Source organism: Phyllopteryx taeniolatus, chromosome 18 (genome assembly GCF_024500385.1).
Source record: "Phyllopteryx taeniolatus isolate TA_2022b chromosome 18, UOR_Ptae_1.2, whole genome shotgun sequence".
Lineage (NCBI taxonomy): Eukaryota > Metazoa > Chordata > Actinopteri > Syngnathiformes > Syngnathidae > Phyllopteryx > Phyllopteryx taeniolatus.
In genome coordinates this window covers 1,316,566-1,336,643 of record NC_084519.1, presented here as the reverse complement: position 1 = coordinate 1,336,643, position 20,078 = coordinate 1,316,566, and the positions used below count along the sequence as shown (strand labels likewise).

General features: G+C 42.3%; 1 protein-coding gene across 2 annotated transcripts; it reads right to left on the bottom strand.

Annotated features, from left to right (window-relative positions):
* Positions 1 to 1,088: 1,088 nt before the first annotated feature.
* Positions 1,089 to 16,523, bottom strand: LOC133468021 (probable ribonuclease ZC3H12D). Of its 2 annotated transcripts, none has more exons than XM_061753373.1 (6): positions 16,386 to 16,523; positions 13,960 to 14,356; positions 11,306 to 11,445; positions 4,798 to 5,032; positions 4,606 to 4,712; positions 1,089 to 4,148 (listed from the first exon to the last, which is right to left on the bottom strand). In XM_061753373.1, the coding sequence occupies exons 2-6, from the start codon at positions 14,244 to 14,246 to the stop codon at positions 3,301 to 3,303; spliced, it is 1,617 nt and encodes a 538-aa protein (XP_061609357.1). In that variant the 5' UTR covers positions 14,247 to 14,356; positions 16,386 to 16,523; the 3' UTR covers positions 1,089 to 3,300. The 2 variants fall into 2 exon arrangements, with proteins under 2 accessions (XP_061609357.1, XP_061609358.1); XM_061753374.1 differs by having other exon boundaries at positions 13,960 to 14,321.
* Positions 16,524 to 20,078: the final 3,555 nt, after the last annotated feature.

Genomic DNA, 20,078 nt, shown 5'->3' with positions numbered 1-20,078 from the left:
GTTAGAATAATACAGGACATGTACGAGGGCAGCAGAACAGCGGTGAGGTGCGCTGTAGGTGTGACAGACGAATTTAAGGTGGAGGTGCGACTGCATCAGGGATCAGCCCTGAGCCCCTTACTGTTTGCAGTGGTGATGGATAGGTTAACAGATGAGGTTAGACTGGAATCCCCGTGGACCATGATGTTTGTAGATGACATTGTGATCTGCAGTGAAAGCAGGGATCAACTGGAGGAACAGTTAGAAAGATGGAGGCATGCACTGGAAAGAAGAGGATTGAAAATTAGCCGAAGTAAAACAGAATATATGTGCATGAATGAGAGGGGTGGTGGGGGAAGAGTGAGGCTACAGGGAGAAGAGATCGCAAGGGTGGAGGACTTTAAGTACTTGGGGTCAACCGTCCAGAGCAACGGTGAGTGTGGTCAGGAAGTGAAGAAACGGGTCCAAGCAGGTTGGAACGGGTGGCGGAAGGTGTCAGGTGTGTTGTTTGACAGAAGAGTCTCTGCTAGGATGAAGGGCAAAATTGATAATTTATTGGAAATGTATTGGCAGACCTGATAAGGGATGTGCGAGCAAGGTGGCATCCACAAACTTGGCTCAGTTACACCAGTTCTGTCAGGAGGAATGGGCCAAAATTCCTGCTAACTATTGTGTGAGAAGCTTGTGGAAGGATATCCAAAACATTTGACCAGCTATACAGTTTAAAGGCAATAGTACCAAATACTAATGAAATGTATGTAAAATTCGGACTTTGAAGAAAGTCATGAAAAATTGTTTGAAAAAAAAATAATAATAATAATTCTCCCATTGCTCTGGCATTTAGCAAATCTAAATAATTTTGGTAATCCTAATTGACGTAAAACAGAAAGCTTAGTCTGATTTAATGTCAGACCGTGAGGGGGAAAAAAAGCATATGGGTCTCTTTATATTGTGTATGTAAATGTCTGGTTTCAACTGGAACTCTTGCCACAAGTGCTTTCTAATGTATAAGAATGATGCCGAAGTTAAATCAAATTACATCGTGGCGCCAAGACTGTGAAAAGCAGTTGTGATTTGTAGTGGACAAGAACGGAACAAAAAATGACTGATTCAATTGCTTGTGTATTTAATTTAAAAAACAACATACCAATAGAGTAATGTACAGAATAGCCTTCCTCACTTTGAGGCAACATGAGAAAACAACACTTGCTGCTTCAATTTAAAAAGTCAGTGCTACAGTCAGTAGCTTGTCGGGAGCATAGTGCATTGCACTTTTACACTTTGTAAAGAGCAAATGTTTACATCACGTTTATGGGCACCCTTGGTCTCTTTCAGCCATACAATACACACTCAGTGATTGGTCAGCATTTTTCTGCATATGTGAACAATCCGAGTGAACCAGAAATTAAGGATGAGATAGGGAAAGCCATTTGAGCATTTATTCAATATCCTTGTTATCCATCTTGAGATCCATTTACAACCCCGATTCCAATGAAGTTGGGACGTTGTGTTAAACATAAATAAAAACAGAAAACAATGATTTGCAAATCATGTTCAACCTATATTTAATTGAATACACTAACTACAAAGACAAGATATTTAATGATAAAACTTTATGACAAAAAATCATTAACTTAGAATTTTATGGCTGCAACACGTTCTAAAAAAGCTGGGCCAGGTGGCAAAAAAGAAAACGAGTGAACAAGTGCGTGAGAAAATAGGTAGAAAAGGAGCTTCGCTGAATTGCTCAGTCATTCACAAGCAAAGATGGGGCGAGGTTCACCTCTTTGTGAACAAGCGCGTGAGAAAATCGCTGAACAGTTTAAGGACAATGTTCCTCAACGTACAATTGCAAGGAATTTAGGGAAATAATATCATCAAAAGGTTCAGAGAATCTGGAGAAATCACTGCATGTGAGCGGCAAGGCCGAAAACCAACACTGAATGCCCGTGACCTTCGATTCCTCAGCTGGCACTGCATCAAAAACCGACATCCATGTGTAAAGGATATCACCACATGGGCTCAGGAACACTTCACAAAACCAATGTCAGTAAATACAGTTCAGCGCTTCATCCGTAAGTGCAACTTGCAACTCTACTATGCAAAGCAAAAGCCATTTATCGCCAACACCCAGAAACGCCGCCGGCTTCTCTGGGCCCGAACTCATCTAAGATGGACTTATGCAAAGTGGAAAAGTGTTCTGTGGTCGGACGAGTCCACATTTCAAATTGTTTTGGGAAATTGTGGACGTCGTGTCCTCCGGGAAAAAGAGGAAAAGAACCCCGGTCCTCAGAACTGTGAGGCAGACGCTCTAACCAGTCGTCCACCATGCCGCTGTGGCGCATTATGAAGCGTAAAATACGACAACGGAGACCCCAGACTGTTGAACAGCTGAAGCTGTACGTCAAGCAAGAATGGGAAAGAATTCCACTTACAAAGCTTCAACAATTGTGTCCTCAGTTCCCAAACGTTTATTGAATGTTGTTAAAAGAAAAGGTGACGTAACACAGTGGTAAACATGCCACCTGTCCCAGCTTTTTTGGAACGTGTTGCAGCCATCAAATTCCATGTTCATCATTATTTGCTAAAAACAATCAAGTTTATCAGTTTGAACATTAAATATCTTGTCTTTGTAGTGTATCCAATTAAATATAGGCTGAACATGATTTGCAAATCATTGTATACTATTTTTATTTATGTTTAACACAATGTCGCAGCTTCATCGGAATTGGGGTTGTACTAGTATATTGCTGTATGACAAAGCAAGATGTCTTTGATTGAGGGGGAGGGGTGCCAGTTGCATGAGTCAGATGATAACTAACTGCCTGTTCATGTATATATGACCTCACTGAAGTTGAAATAGGCCGAAGCTTCTCCGAGTTGTACTTGAACTGTCTCCTTCAATGCATATCGCTTATTATTCTCAAATTGCTTGTCTTGGGCTAACACATTTCCCCTGAGGTCATTCGAGTCAGGCCCTACTAGTGCAGTGCTGAATTGTCTCGCGAGAGAGGACAAAGAGTGTACTCATACACGGACCTAATGCTGGATATGAAGGATAACAAATAAATGCTCAAACAGCTTTTCATAATGAGTTTTTTTTAGCATACTTCTTTTTAGATGATAATTAAGAATGTAAACCCATTAATAAAAACATTACCTGTATATTCATAAAGGTTTTATGACAGCGACAGTATGACCCTGGAATGGGTTGATAATATTTCCATTGTTTCCTATGGGAAAACTGATTTGAAATCCGAACAAATCGGACGCCACGTTATTATTATTATTTTTTTCCAGTACAGTAATTTGCTTCTAGAATCAGAAGCCAATGTGATTGCTCCTGTAGCTCTGAATCAGAGACATCAGTTCAGACATGTCTGACACATGTGGATAGGCGTTCATGACGCCATCAACTGTGTTCTTGGGGAAGAGTGTGCTCAGCTGGGTCCTCATCTCCTTGCGCAGCTCGCCTGACGGGCTGCCAGCGCGGTTGCCGTGCACCCACGCATCGTTGGGCAGGCTTTGGCTCTGCTTGTGTGCAGGGTGCCTGAAGTAGTGCTTCTCAGAAAAGTGTGAGGGATGCTCCTGCTGATGTAAAGGCACAGCCGGGTAGGAGGCCCAGGCAGGGTGGTGGGCGTGGGGTTGCGCCCCAGGCTGATGGTAACCACACGTACAGTGAGGGCATGCGGACCGCTCGCAACTATGTTGAGGAAGGTAGTAAGTTCCTCCGCTGAACTTTTGGTTGTTGCCGCTGTGCGACCCCGAGAGGGAGTAGTCGTCATGGCTCGGGCTGTAGCTGGCCACCCCGCTGCTGAAGCTGTAGGGGGGCCTGCTTATGCCGTAGGGCCCATCCTGGAATTGGAGTTTGGACATGCAGCTGTCCAGTGAGCTGAACGCTTCATCCGCTTCCATGTTTGGCCAAGGCGGGAGGCCTGCCGGACCCTTGGGGCTGCTGCTGTCTCTCTGATAGATGAAGTGGTCACTGTGCAGAGGCTCGTCTGTGTTGGTGGAGGGGGTATAGTGGTGTGTATGTGTGTCTTGAACGGTTGGTTTGTAGCTTGAGGTCTTGGCTCTGTCCCTGAGCTCATCAGCCACAGACAGTTGTGATTGGTTGGTCCTTTCTGGGTGATAGAACTTGCACTTCACGCCATACGTACACTTTTTTCCTAAAAGAAAAAAGTGATGTCAGCCCTTAGTATGCCATTCAAAAAGCCTAGTGAGCATGGCTGATATATGGCTATATTGTTATTGGTTATTGATCTAAGGAGCACTTATGATTCATCCATCCATCCATTTTCTGAGCCGCTTCTCCTCGCAAGGGTCGCGTGCGTGCTGGAGCCTATCCCAGCTATATATATATATATATATATATATATCATATTTTTCAACCTTATTTAAGTATAAAAAGATGAGTCAAAATATTTGAAACAGCTCTCAGTATGATTTGGTACAGTTCTACACTATAATTTACAACACAATAGCAAACATTGTTCTTGCGTCTGAACAATGTAAAGGCAGACTTTTTGATCCAGCTTTTGTATTGGCTCAAATCAGATTGATCGATAATGTCGTGGTCAGTGAGTTTATAATAAAATTGGATGTGTAACAGAGACATGAACCAACCATAAGGACAGTGTAGCAGTTTGTTGTCTGCATTCTTTGGCTTCTTTCGTAGAAAATCATCAATGGTGGGACCGTTTCTACCCAAAGGATCATCTGGAGGCATGAACCTGTAGCAGCAAAAAAAAAGTCGGTAATATCAAAGAGATTCACTTGACAACATGAATATTGTACGCAAAAAGTCATATGTCTTACTTGTCATTGGCAAAGGTGTACATCAGCAGTCGCTCCTCGATGAATTTCTTCCACTGGGGATTCTCCGTTTGAAGGTCACGGTAGTTGTCGTTGGATACGATGATCCCGTCTACGTCGTAAGCCAGCCTCACAATGTAGCGGTCGTCATAGCACACCACCCTCTTGCCGTTCACACAACGGGATGGTGTGTACACTAAAATCTTCCTCCTCTCTAGATCATGGAGAATGTGTTGATCTGTCAGGCACAAGACAAGATTAGCCGAAAATCACATTTCTATACAATGGAAGATTTTTTTAAATGGATAAAAAAAATAATAATCATAATTTCTCTCTTGCTGTCTATTGTGCTTTTTTACATGTATATATAAATTTCAATTGGGTTTTCAACATCAGTGACATAATAGTACAAACAACACGATAATCTAGCAGACAACGCAATTTGTCAGATTATTTTCCTCTTCACATGGTTTGCGGACCTTGGTGCAGGGCAAAATTCATATTGCTCAATCATCTCTGCCCTATAGCTGAAAGGGAAAAAAAAAATGCTATTTGCCAGTCACACCCACAGGGATGAATATAAATGGAATGGAAGACTGAATAAGTGCTGTGTATTTAATATAAAATAGAACATTACGAGGTAAGCACAACTCGTTTATTTAAACAGTAATTTTACTTTGTTTTTTTTACTTCTATTAAAATAAAAGGAAAACTCACATTTGTAAGAAGAACAAACAGCAATGTCTGGTGGTGCACTGGTCCAATGCAGTTGCCACTGGTTTGACGAAGCTTTTTTTTTTCAATGCAGTATAATTTAATTTGAAATTTATTATACTCAATAAAATTCAAAGTCACACTCTGCATTCTGCATCTGCATCTGGCTCCTCTGCACACTCAGAGGAGCCAGATGAGGTGGCTGGGGCATCTGATTCGGATGCCTCCCGGACGCCTCCCTGGTGAGGTGTTCCGGGCATGTCCCACTGGGAGGAGACCCCGGGGACGACCCAGGACACGCTGGAGAGACTACATCCTTCGGCTGGCCTGGGAACGCCTCGGATGAAGTGGCTGGGGAGAGGGAAGTCTGGGCGTCCCTGCTGAAGCTACTGCCCCCGCGACCCGACCCGGATAAGCGGTAGAGAATGGATGGATGGATGGACTCGGCTGTATATTTTTGAGTTGCATGCCACACAGAGAACCAGACCACACACATGGCAGGCATGCGAAGAGAGATCTCAGAGTCAAGGGTGCGCATTTAGTGTTCAAGGACAACGCAGCAGTCGTCGGGAAGCGGACTAGCATCTCTCCAGCAACTAGTTTTCATACATATATTATTGAGTTCTCCTCTCAATCATTCACAAAGGGGCAAATCAAAAGAAGGCCTCAGAAAGAAACAACAGCACTTTTTTCTTGAAATTTCACCTTAGCACTGTCTGTACTAAAATAGTAGCTGTGATTAATTAAGGCGTGACATCTATTTGAGAAAAAAAACAACAACAACACGGTCAACCATACATACACAATGACTCAGCGAAGTAAATTAATTGTCCAATATTGGATGACAAGATATAGATCTAGACAAGATATCTCGGATGTGTGTGTATATCGATCTATACAACCTAATGGTTCAATGTTGTTCAGTTTTTTTTCCTGGCATGTAAAAAAAGAACATTTTAGCTTTGAATATTAATTGTTTATTTAATAATATTTCACACAACCAATGTCTGTTGTATTTCAGCCTTTTTCGCTACCTCTTATCCTCGCGGGTGATGTGGAGCCTATCCAAGCTGACTCTGGGTAAGAGGCGAGGTACACACTGAACTCGTCGCCAGTCAATCGCAGGGCACCCATTGATAAACAACCATTAACACTCACATTCACATTTCCAGACAATTTAAACTTAAGGCTTCTTTATACTCGCGTGGGCGGCGACCGTGCTGACGTCACTGCGGCTATCCCGCGCGCAGTTTTCCTCGGTACTCGAGCGCAACCCACGCGCGCAGTTTGGAAAATGTACTGCCGTTCCCGTCCAAGTGTCGCTACGGCTGGTGTTGGCTAGGACACCACAGGGTGGAATTTCCTCTGCATTTTTTGGCCATTTCCTGTAGCCGTTTTTACTTTCCTTTCCGTAACAAGGAACGACGACCGTGGAACAGTGTCTGCTGGAACAAATGGACATGCAACGTAAATGACCAGATGATATGTTTAATCCATCCATCCATTTTCTTCCGCTTATCCGAGGTCGGGTCACGGGGGCAGTAGCTTTAGCAGGGAAGCCCAGACTTCCCTCTCTCCAGCCACTTCCTCCAGCTCTTCCGGGTGGATCTTGAGGCGTTCCCAGGCCAGCCGAAAGACGTAGGATACGCTATCCTGGATCATCCCCGGGGACTCCTCCCAGTGGGACGTGCCCGGAACACCTCACCAGGGAGGCGTCCTCCGAGCCACCTCATCTGGCTTCTCTCAATGCGGAGGAGCAGTGGCTCAACTCTGAGCCCCTCCTGGATGACCGAGCTTCTCACCCTCCCTCGAAGGGGGAGACCGGACACCCTGCGGAGGAAACTCATTTCGGCCGCTTGTATCCAGGATCTTGTTCTTTCGGTCACGACCCACAGCTCGTGACCATAGGTGAGCGTAGGAACGTAAATCGACTGGTAAATAGAGAGCTTCGCCTTTCGGCTTAGCGCCTTCTTCACCACAACGGACCGATACAAAGTATGCATCACTGCAGACGCTGCACCGATCCGCCTGTCGATCTCTCTTTCCATTCTTTCCTTACTCGTGAACAAGACTCCAAGATATTTGAACTCCTCCACTTGGGGAAGGATCTCATCCCTGACCTGGAGAGGGCACTCCACCCTTTTCCGATGGAGGACCATGGTCTCAGATTTAGAGGTGCCGATTCTCATTCCAGCCGCTTCACACTCGGCTGCGAACCACTGCAGTGAGAAACGAGTCCGACTTAACTGCCGTCAATGCGGACCAAACTCTGACACCGGTCGTACAGGGACCAAACAGCCCGTATCAGGGGGTTCGGTACCCCATACTCCCGAAGCACCCCCCACAGGACTCCATGAGGGACACGGTTGAACGCCTTTTCCAAGTCTCCAAACTCCAATGTACCCTCGAGGATCCTGCCGAGTGTGTAGTGCTGGTCCACTGTTCCACTGCCAGGACGAAAACCACACTGCTCCTCCTGAATCTGAGATTCGACTTCCCGATGGACCCTCCTCTCCAGCACCCCTGAATAGACATTACCAGGGAGGTTGAGCAGTGTGATCCCCCTGTAGTTGGAACACACCCTCCGGTCCCCCTTCTTAAAAAGGGGGAGCACCACCCCAGTCTACCAAGCCAGAGGCACTGTCCCCGATGTCCACGCGATGTTGCAGAGGCATGTCAACCAGGACAGCCCTACAACAATCCAGAGCCTTTAGGAACTCAGGACGAATCTCATCGACCCTGGGCTTTTTAACCACCTCGGTGACCTCAACCCCAAAGATATTATGTTTTGTCATGTTTATTACATAAATATTAATTCTGATCTTCTCCAGATGATGTACACTACGTGGCACAGTTGCATGTTGTTATATTGCATTTTTGTATACTGTTGATGTTTTAATTGCAACGTCGTAGCGGTGGTAGTAAGAGATGGATTAAGTCGGGTAAGTTCCCACTGTACCAAATGACGAGGTGAATGTGAGTGTCAATGGTTGTCTGTCTCTATATGTGCCACGTGATTCACTGGCAAACTGTCTCGGGTGTAGTCTGGCTTTCGTCTGAACTGGGATGGCAAAATTGTTGACAACCACCATGTAATGTTTTTTTTTTGTTTTTTTTTGAGAATGGAGGCCTTCTATACATCTGGCATTTGAAACTGATGAGAGAACCTCTCCTTCCCTTGGAAGGGAGTAGGCAGACTATAAATCTCTCTCCAATGCTCTGCAAAATATCAACATAGGTGCTTCGTAAATGCCTTGCTTGTAATGTCTCTATGTTTTGTAGTCTTTAGCTATAATATAAGCTATAATAATGTCACTGCCATGATATTGAGCCAGAAAACCAGGGAGACATGAGGATATGCTTTACTGTACACACACACTCTTCCTTGCTTACTAGCACCTAGAGAAATACATTTCTGAACCAAGTGTCTGAATCAGATCACAGAAATTTCCACAAAAAAGTTGACATCACTAATAGGATCGCGCGAGAGCATTCAGATTCCAGCGCAGATGTAGCGCCGATGAGCCTCCAACATCGGGAAGTCTTGAGACGGGAAGTCTTTCCGGGCTATGGGCTGGCTGCACGGCGATCATTGAATGAGAACAGTGTCGTTGATCCGGTGAGACATTAAAATAAAGTTTCTTCAATTTGTCTTATATTAACCTCTAAAATCTTATTCTTGATATTGATATATATTGATATTGCAATGATGTGAGCATAGCAATCTGACCCACTTTGGGATCCCTGATCTCACCAAACCAGCCACACAGACTGTGAATGAATACGCAGGCTGCGCAACATCAGTACTTCTACAAAAACATGGGGACTGCCTTCGGCCTATAGCATGTCTTGCTGCGTCCACCCAGCTGGCGAGCTACCAGCACAGAAGGAAAAAGCAGCCTCACATCAACTCTACTCCAGTTCTACTCCACTCAACTGAGAAAGGTGTGAGTCCACAAATTTGAGTAAATAGGTTTTAAAATAAGAATCTCAAAACATTCCCAACTTTGTACTCTCACGCATAAGAAGCATTGTTTAAACTTTGGTCGTGGCAGACCAATACAACATTTCGTACTGTTTGATTTCAAATAATGAACAGCTTTCAAAATCTTGCAGAGGACCTGTCAAAGTGAGAACGGGGACACAGACACCAAGGCATACATTTGGAATATTTCTACAGTTTGCACATTTTATCTTCTGTTAACAAACATCAACGCCACGTCCACAAGTTGCGCTTGCAGTTCCTCTCAATGCCAGTGTGTGGCGCCTCATGTGCATGGGTGAATATTAACCACATGGTCTGCTTGAAAGGAGTGTCCCTCCAATCTTTTGGTCAGGGAATGAGTCTTTTGAAGACAGGAATCAAGATTTGACGGGAAGGTGCTAATTAGGTTAAGGTCCACTCGACGTACACCAGGCACTGTCCTCGCCGCCATCTCACAGCAGGGCAGCGTGGAGGAGTAGGGGGTTCTCAGGTAGTCGTGAGTCTCTGTGACGCCTCAAAGTTGCGGCGTGCATGTCCGCTACACCGTCTATATATTTGCTGTTCGAAACTGATAAGAGAACCTGTCTTCCAGGTCTCTACGTTTTGTGCTCCCTCCCCAGTCAAGCTATGATAAGTAGTCAGAGATGCAGGGAGACAGGAGGATGATTTAGTGAACACGTTCATCTCTAACTTGTCTGTCTCTCTTCATGCTTAGCCCCAAGATAATGCATTTCTTAAAGACAGGTGTCTAGATCAGATACGTTTTTTTTGCGTCATCTCATGCCGACAAACTCAAATTCCTGCAACCGAAGTCGGCTGGGAAAGGCTCCAGATACCTGCAGCTTTCAATAGGTCAAGCAATAGAGAAAATGGATGGCAATGTTTGTACAAGCACTGCAAACATTATTAACTATAACAAGAGGCGCCGTGGTCGGTCCACCAATATAATCGACCACGAAAGAAGGTGTTAGAGGGTCATTAGGGCAATTAGAAAGTCCATATTCTCATAATTGAACATTTCTATGTAAAGCGCAGTACATACATAACAATAATTGCTACAGAATTGAGAATTTTTTTCCCCCTTCCAATCAAAGTCAGCAAACCCCTGATTCTGGAACATCTCTGACGTATTATAAGTACATTGTGGTGTGGGGTCTGTTTAGAGTGATTTTTCCTCCCCAATCTGCTTGGAAAATGGCTTGGACCAAGATTGTCAACGTAGTTGTGTGTGTGTGTGGTGTGCTGTTTTGATCGTTTCGACTCAAAAGTACACGGCATACTAGAAGAGCAGTAGCACTTTCGAGTCTGCAATCTCACATTTAAAAAAAAAAAAAACAGTTAAGATGTCAGCTTTGTGGTAGAATTTATGCACTTTGTTTGTTGTAAAACTAGCACAGTTCCACAATGCACAGTATGTTAAAGTCATAAATGTTCACTGTTGCAAGAAACCTCCTATGTCCAAATTTGGTGAATTTTATATTTTTTCAAAAATCGATAGTATTGGTCAGTCCCCTGGTGGATCTGTTCTTTTTACAAATTATTGACCAATCTAAAGCGTTGAAAATGGCTTGACGATGCAATTTGAATGACGGAACTTTTTTCTTTGGTTTCTTGAAAAGCGATGTTTATGAGACCCAGGGATTCCGCGAAGGGATGGCAGCGAAACGAAAAATGCCGTGCCTCCTGAGTCTGCAGTTAATTTGGGGAATCATGGCATTAACGTGACTTCACAGGGTGGCTGCAGCAAGGTTGAGAATTCTTCCATTTAAAACCGGCTGCGTCATGTTGCAATGATGGGTCATGTGACCTTACCTGTAATAGGGGCCTCGGGTCGTGGCTGCTCCTTCCTCCACAGGGGAATGAACACGGTGATGTCTCGCAGTCCCTTTTCCCAGAACCAGTTCACTGCCATCTGGAGGCCCTGACACGAGAACACCTTCTTGTCTCCGTAGCTACACACAAACACACACACACACACACACACACACTTTGGAGTCAACAACAGCACCACACTATCATTTTTTTTCAGGAAGGAGACAGCTCAACAGTGACACTTCTGCAAAACACCAGTACAGAAGTACTGTACTGCCGATAACACAGTACCATATAAATGTGGTTTAATGTGCACCCAAAGTTAACGTTATATAATCAGTCAGATTTAGTTTCCTCCTGATGTCACCTCGTAACTAGAAAGCTTGTCACATGAGGAAAATTCCCTTTCAATTAACTAAGTAACTTGTAACCTGTCTGGCATCATTTGTGGTGTTGAGACATGCGCCTTGTACACGCTCCAAAACTATTCCTAGACGTGCCTTACACTGCAAAGTGAGTAAGCCTAATAATTTGGGGATTTTGAATGACATGAATGAGTTATTGCACTTAATATTGGTTTTCTATTCAGCGGTCTTGTGCCATCTTTGAATGGTAATGTGTTAATAGTTGAATTTAACTGAAACATTTGTCATGATGTTGATTTTTTTTTTTTTTTTTTTTTTTTTAAATGTGTTTTGACTCGACTGACTCATATCATGAGAATAGTGTACTTGGGTGTTCTAGTACAGCAATGGTTCATCTGATATAAATAATAAAGAGAACTTGAGAGGAGATGGTGCATTTAAAAAAAGGTTTGTACCACTTTGCTAACGTAGCTGGCTCCCTTTCCAAATAATTTCAATTGTATTTGGAGCTTCCTTATCATGAATGTGTCAGGTGAGCATAAAGGTGTGACCGAGAACAATCTATCCCTCCTTTTCTTTATTGACAACTTCCTTGTGAGCTCGTGTTGATTACTCAGACACAACTGTTACAAGCATTGTGTTACATGTTTAAGAGGCAGTCGTTGGAATGTGACGGCTAGTTAAAAGTGGCGCTCTGGCCTGTGGGAATTTTGCGAGTCCCTGAAAAAAAGAGAAGCGAATGTCACATTTTCACTTCCTGGTACTTTAAAGAGGAAGTGAGGTTGGATGTAAACTGAATTAACAGGCGCTGATATCGGGCGAAATGTCAGTTATTAATTAGTTTGTTAACGTTTTGTGAAGGATAAATTGATTACTATGGTAGACGTATAGTGGCCTAATGCTTGCTAAGTGATCCCACCTTTAGTTCGGTGTTCCTCATTAATGATATTTACACTTCTCCCACTTCCAAACAGCAATATCAGAGATTTACTGGGATAAATAACAATCAAGTGTGACAGCAGCTTCAACTTGCTACATGGCAATTTATCTGTCTTTTAGCTGGAAATAAAAAATGTATACAGTGGTTCCTTGAGCTACAAGTGACCCGACTTCCGGGTTTTTCGTGATAAGAGCCGACATTCGGACAATTTTTTTTTGCTTTGACTTGACAGTGCAAAATTTGAGATAGGAGTGCTGTAAGTTGGTGGTGAACTGAACTCAGTTCACAGTGAGCAAATAGTGAACGATTCTTAAAAAAAAGAGGCTTCAAGCTGTTGATTGCCACTCGCAGTTGAAGTTTACTGTTAAGGGAATTGCACGTGTATTTAAAACCACTAAACAACTGCCTAAAGAAAGGCCCGGCTAGCTAAATGCTAACATAAAATGGAAAATGCCATTGATATGCTAACAGTTCGCATCACTTTTAACTTTAATGTCGCTGGAATTTGACATCCTCCCTCAGCAATATCTTCCATATTATACAGGACCACACAGCACGTCACAATTTCACGGGAGCTAAGAGCGAACGTCTCAGCACCCTAAACCGGAAGTGGTGTCATCAAATGAGACAACAGCGATAAACAAATCAATTTCAATCATCATTAACTGTATACTATTTATCCTACTCCTCTAAAAAAAAAAGATAAACATACTGTATAATTTATAATATTTTCAAAATATCTTTTTTTCCATTTTCTTTCTTTCACCTTTGTCATTTTCAAGGTCACCCAGCAGCGGTGGGGCAGTAACATAGCATCTCTCTTGATAAGCAACCACGCAACATAAAATGTTTTGTTTATTATTATTATTATTTGGGGGGGACTGGAACGGATTAATCACATTTCCATTCATTTCAATGGGGAAAGATGATTTAATCGTAAGCATGGTCACAGAACGAATTAAACTTGACTTTCAAGGCACCACTATATATAGATTTGATTGCGGTTTCGGGGAATTTGTGACGCTTGAGTGTGATTAAGAAACCCAATGCAAGCCTTTTGTGAAATATTTAATTTAATAAATTGATGTGTCTATCTATTTATTTATTATTATTATTATTTTTTAATTTAATTATAAGGTTTTTTTGGAACATTATAGTGGGGTTTGACACCAAAATAATTCATCACTATGTGTACCATGCATGCTTTTCATATTACCGAGGGGTAAAACATGGATGTCGCCAGCCACATTTACAGGGCACAAATAGATATGACTATTCACATTCACACATATGGCCAATTTAGTCAACCTAACATACTGTTCTTGACCAAAGCAACACAGCTGACTCACCTCATGGCAACATTGCTTCCATCTATGACGACTGGTCGGAAAGCAAAAGCAGTCTCTTTGTCTGGTACTGGTCTGGTGGGCCCGGGGCTGCAGCCTCTTGACACCAGTTTGGGGCTGCTTGGGACACTTTTGTCACTGCGAATGTGGCAGGTCTTGATGAGCTCTTCGAGAATGTCGTTGGTCTGGGCATCACGGTCGAGGCTCTTCAGTACGCTATCAATGTCCTCGTGGGAGTAACCCAGCTTGAGAAAACGCTCCACTTTGGTGTGCTGCTTTCGGTGGTCCATGACACAGTTTAGGGAGATTTGGGAATCTGGGCACCTTCTTAAGCTTGGTTCATCTGCATCTCCATAGCGATTGGCCTGCGTTTTGAAACAGTTGAATGTTTACTGTCAAACTAAAAAAAAAAAAAAAAAAAAGAATTACACGTTGTGTATTTAGAACAGTGATTTCCAACCTTTATGGATATTTCACAATTGAAGAATCTCACGGCACACCCACAAACAAACATCTCTCAAAAAGTGGATACGTTAATTACTGTGTGTACTTCCTGCCATCGAATAGAAGAGCATTTATTTGTTCTGTCTGCCACGCTGCCTCACTGGCATAAATAGATGAATAAAGATACATTATTTCTTGGAAATAAACAATTTCTTGAGCAATTAAGTCAAATTTGCTAATTTCCCGCGGCACACCTGAAGAGCGCTCACGTGTAATCACTGATTTAGAACAATCACACAACTTTGGCTTACAGTCAGCTAGCTTAATGCTAACACATAATAGGATGATTTGCAAAAGATATTTGAACACAAAAGGTGGAGCAACAGATAATATAACAATACTCACAGGAGGCAGACGTTACCCTCTGGGAAGTATATCTGTATGTGTGTATTACACTGCCCCCTGGTGGCCGAGGTGCACACCAGAAGGAGCAGCACAATGTCCATTGAAGTGAATCAAAGAAATTATACATTTCTTGACATTCTATTTGATTATGTGATTACTTTATATTTTATATAAATATACAGTGTGTTATTTTTCGTACTAAAAAAAAACACATTTCAAACATTTATGTTGTTTTTTGGAGGGAGGCTGCAATTGGTTAATAGCTTTTTAATAGATTTGGAATACGAGTGTTTTGATTTATTAACGTGGCCGTGGAATGGATTAAACTTGTATTTCAAGGCACCGCTGTACTGTATGTACTTTGTGGGAATACTTTAGGTCGGGAGTGTCACGTGCACACGTGCACAGTTTGCCGTTACAGTCAGCTTGCATTGGGGCCAAATGGGGCAGTAGCCAAAGTAGTTCACTGGGCAATGTCATATGTTAGGACTGTCTTAAACTAAGGTCCCCCATTTGGTATAAGTTTTTTTTTTTCCCGGCACAACATTAATTTCCCAGTGAAAATGTGTAATATTGTTTCAATACTTCATACATGTTTCTAAGTATTATTTCAAATTTCTGAAGCAGCAACCACTAAATTCCAGACACTGTCAAAACTGGCCACAACTCTATGGTTCATGGTCCGTGAAGGCAGGAGTGAATGAGTTTGTTCTGGAAGAATTTGACTGAACCGTGACTTCAGCCTAACGGATGAATTCGGACAGAGATTGTGAACCAGCAGACCCTCTCTCTGGTCCAACATCTTGCAGAAAGTCTTCCAAGAAGTGAAAAAGACTTTTTTTTTTTTTTTTTATAAACTTTCTCTATATGCAATAATAGTTCGTCCCAATACGTTCGTCCATTCACGCTGCTTCTTCCACTTACGATAAATACCCACGCTTGGAACAAAATTGGTTACTGTGGGCTTGGTAGCAGCCAGTAATAAATATAAAACAGTGCAATTAGCAAAATTCCGGACAAAAATGGTGCAGCATAGGTAAAGTAAAACAAAACAAAAGTAGTCCCATTTGGGAGGATGTTGTACATCCAGTGATGTGATGTCTTATGTGCAATTGTGTGCAGCAGTATGATGTGGTTGAGTGGTATGGTATGAGCTTAAAATACAACGCATGCTATATTATGACTAAACTAAATGACTACACAAACACAAAACTTCCTGTTCTTATCTTACAAACAAAACATTGCTATCAGTACTGTATTCCCAGTGTTATTTCAAGTATGAGGAACAACGTGACACATTCTGACTTTTCTACCGACAAAAAAAAGAATACTTGAAGACATTTTATGAAAACATTTATTTTGCTGACAGTTACTCATCCAGATGCAAACAGAATTAGTCTAAATTTGCTCATATTGGGCCGCTTTTGGGTCCTTCTTCAAGTGCAATAGTTCCTTTTGTTAAGTTCATAACTCATCTGCTGTATGTAAACAACACGTAACGTAACCCTAATGACAAGCCTCAAAAGTAATCAGCTTCATATTGAAAATAATTCAAATGTGAAATGGTAAGAAGTACTTACACATCAGAAGTTAAGGGAAGCCGGATCACAGAGCTGATTTGGAGCGTTTCTATGGCTGCTGTGCCTCGCCACTCTGAGCAATGCGGCCGTCATTGTGAGCAACTCTTATTACTCATAGGAGGAAGTAGCTTCTGAGAGAAGTAGAAGAAGAAAAAAAAAAAACTCAGTAAATTTGCACTCACTTCCTCATCAAGACTCTCAGCCTGAGGGGTTTATTTTCCTTTTGAGCTCTTCCTGGTAGGTTGCTACCAAACATTTACTGAAAGGTTGAGACTTGTTCACATGGTAAAAGTGCGGAATCACCCATGACTGATTTTCTTTCTAACTGGAAACACAACAAAGGCATTCAAGTATCACAGAATGGCTTACTGGAGGTTTCTCTGGGAAATGTGCACATTTTACAATACTTCAATCTCTCTCTTGATTTTTTTATTCCAATTTTTCTTTAAGCACAAATCGCATGAGTCACGCAAAAGTGATAATAATAATGATCATTTGGGTTATCTAGTAAACATGGCAATGTTGATTAAAGAGTTGCTTAGATTTATTTTCTGGTCATGTGATGTGTGCAAAGAGTCATCCGTTCCCCATCGCCCACTGGAAAAAATACAAACACTAGCCACGCCCACTAGGATAGGGGCAGAAAGAGATGTGCCCCAGTTGAATCATGACATTAAATATACACATTGGAAAGAAAGAGCTACATTTTTGCCATCTTAAAGGCCATTCAATGGCCATCCATTCATTTTTTACACTGCTTATCCCGTTAATGGTCGAGTAGAGCTGCGGCTTATCGCAATTGACTTCGGGCAAAAGGCAAACTACACCCCGGATTGGTCACTAGTCGATCACAGGGCACATGGAGACAGACATTCCCATTCACACTGCCACTGAGTGGGACTTGAATGCACGCTGTCTACAAGTGTGTCGACCATCGGTGACTTGATGATGTTGAAATAGAACTCACTCCATCCATCCATCCGTCCATTTTCTGTACCGCTTCTCCTCACTAGTGTCGCGGGCGTGCTGGAGCGTAGCCCAGCTATCTTCGGGCGAGAGGCGGGGTACACCCTGAACTGGTCGCCAGCCAATCGCAGGGCACATAGAACCAGAACTCACTGAGTGCAAATCGTAACATATTACATTTTGAAGCAACTTTACCAACTTTACTGTTTAACAAGCTCTTCTAGTGGGGAGGTATCGTGAATTCAGAAGTGCTCAGACTGGAGTTGTAGGTTCTTTCCTTTACTTGTATTATGTATGTAAGTGTGGTGAGAATGTTTCAAATAGAAAAGACGCCTGGACAGACATGACGAGGTTGACGAAACTGAAAAGACAGGGAAGTAGTTTACTCGCAATGAAAGTGCGCTGTAACTCTGCTATCTAACCAGGATGTCAAAGTTCTCCAACGAGTGTTGAAATGATTTGTAGCGACGGGCTCGCAAAGGGTTTTGTGGACTTGAGTGGAAGTTTGAATTGTAAAAAGAATACGCACGTCATGGTGACAATATTGTACTGACACGGGAAGCTTCAAAACCACACACACACACACACACACAAACAAAACAAAATATATACATCACAGATCCAAAATGGTGGCTGGAGGATGTTTCGCTTTGAGCCCATAATAAGATACAGTCAGTGGACACAAAATTAGGTACACCAGCACAAGACAATGAGATTCAATGCAAGAGCCGAAATGATAATAACGCTCAGTTTTGATTATTATTATTATGTTTAATCTTTTGTAATATTTCATAACATAACATTTCATTACATTTAATAATATATATATATTTATTAATCAATACATTTTTCACTGATTGGCTGGGAGCAATCACATGGTTCGAGTACATCATTAGAGTGCGGCATCCATTTCCACTTTTCAGTTCCTTCCTCAAACAAACGGCTTCTATATTTGTTTGCTAAAGGGGGCATCTACATTGTTCTCATGACTTATTTATATTGGTAAAGGAAAGAATGAGCATTGTGACAAAGTTACGTTCCCCAGACAGAGCTCGTGAAGAGGTGGAGGGGGACGACGGGTCTCAGTGTTTCCAACATGAGACATCGCATGGCGCTTTTTACAGCGTCACTTCAGGGCCGCTACACCTTGGAATGGGGAACAGGTTGTGAAACTTACTGTAAACCATTTTCCCACATTGGAACTTTCAGTGGGAGTTTATGAACACTTTCACTGTGGACATATCTATAAACACAGCAAAATCACACAACACAAAGGTCAACCTAAAGTTTAACTTTGGTTCATTATCAAATATAAGTTCAGATGTATTTGTTAATAATAACAAACACTATGCACATGCAAGTACAGTGATCCGTCGTTTTTTTTCGGGTAATGGGGACCAGAACCCCCTCCGAAAGTTAAACAACTGCAAAGTAGGATTTTCCCCCCGTCCCCCCACCCTGTATGTGGGTACCAGAATGTTTAAAATGGGTAAACAGTATATATACTTTACATATTTGAGACAAAGATTACAACAGTACACATATTTACTTAAATCTTTAATAATAAAACCTTATGCAGTAATTAACATTCATCAACATTGCCTTCTGAGAGAGGCGAAGAGGCTTGCTTGCGTTGGTGGCGGAGGAGAGGCTCTCACTTGACTCGTAGAGGCTTTAGGTTCACGTCTGCTGGACGCGCTGATGCTGTAGCTTGGGTTTTACCTTGGAGAAAAACATGGTGATGGGTAGTTGTTGTCTTTGTTTTTTCTTTTGCTTCAAAATTCCACCACGTTTCGCTTCCTTATTGAAGCAGGTTTGCGGATGTTTGCTTCCTCTTTCTTGATGAACCGCACTGTAGATTCATTCACGCCATAATGGCGTGCCACAGATGCATAACTTCTGCCCTCTTTGATCATATCTAAAAGTTTCACTTTTTCGCTGATGGTCATTATCTTCTTCTTCCTCTTGGGCGCCCCGGAGGAAGCTTTCGCAGGGGCACAGCGCTTAGGCGGCATTGTAAGGGATTAACTAATCAAAAAAAGTTATCGCTTAAACAAAAAAGGTTATCACGAACACAACACTAAGATACAGTATGCGAGACAGTCAACAGCGTGGACGAGACTGGCGAGACACAACAAGGGAAGATCAGCATCTTCAAAATTGGGTGAGGCTGCGATGATGCGCAGCCAATCACCTCACGGGATAAATCCACTCGTGCTCTCATTGCTCGATGTCGCGCCGGGAACCAATCACGCGCCTTGCATGAGTGCCCGTGACATGTACAGTACAGTACAGGCATGTGCAAAGCCTCGGCGTCAACTCGTCTCTTTATTTGGCATGCAGGGAAACCTTCTCTCTCGTGCATCAACATGAAACAACGCGTCTTTCCGCAATATGGTTGCTGATATGGCTGTATTTTTTTATTTTAATTTTTTTATTCTTTTTTTTTTTTTTGATGAATCATTTGGAAAATCCCGCGAAGCACTGAAGCCGCAAAACGTGAAGCGCGAAGTGGCGAGGGAACACTGTATTCACAGGGAACAGATTTGCAAAAATCAATAATGTATAGATTTTAATCTTTTGTACTATAATCCCAATTCCAATGAAGTTGGGACGTTGTGTTAAAGATAAATAAAAACAGAATACAATGATTTGCAAATCATGTTCAACCTATATTTAATTGAATACACTAACAAAGAAAATATATTTAATGTGCAAACTGATAAA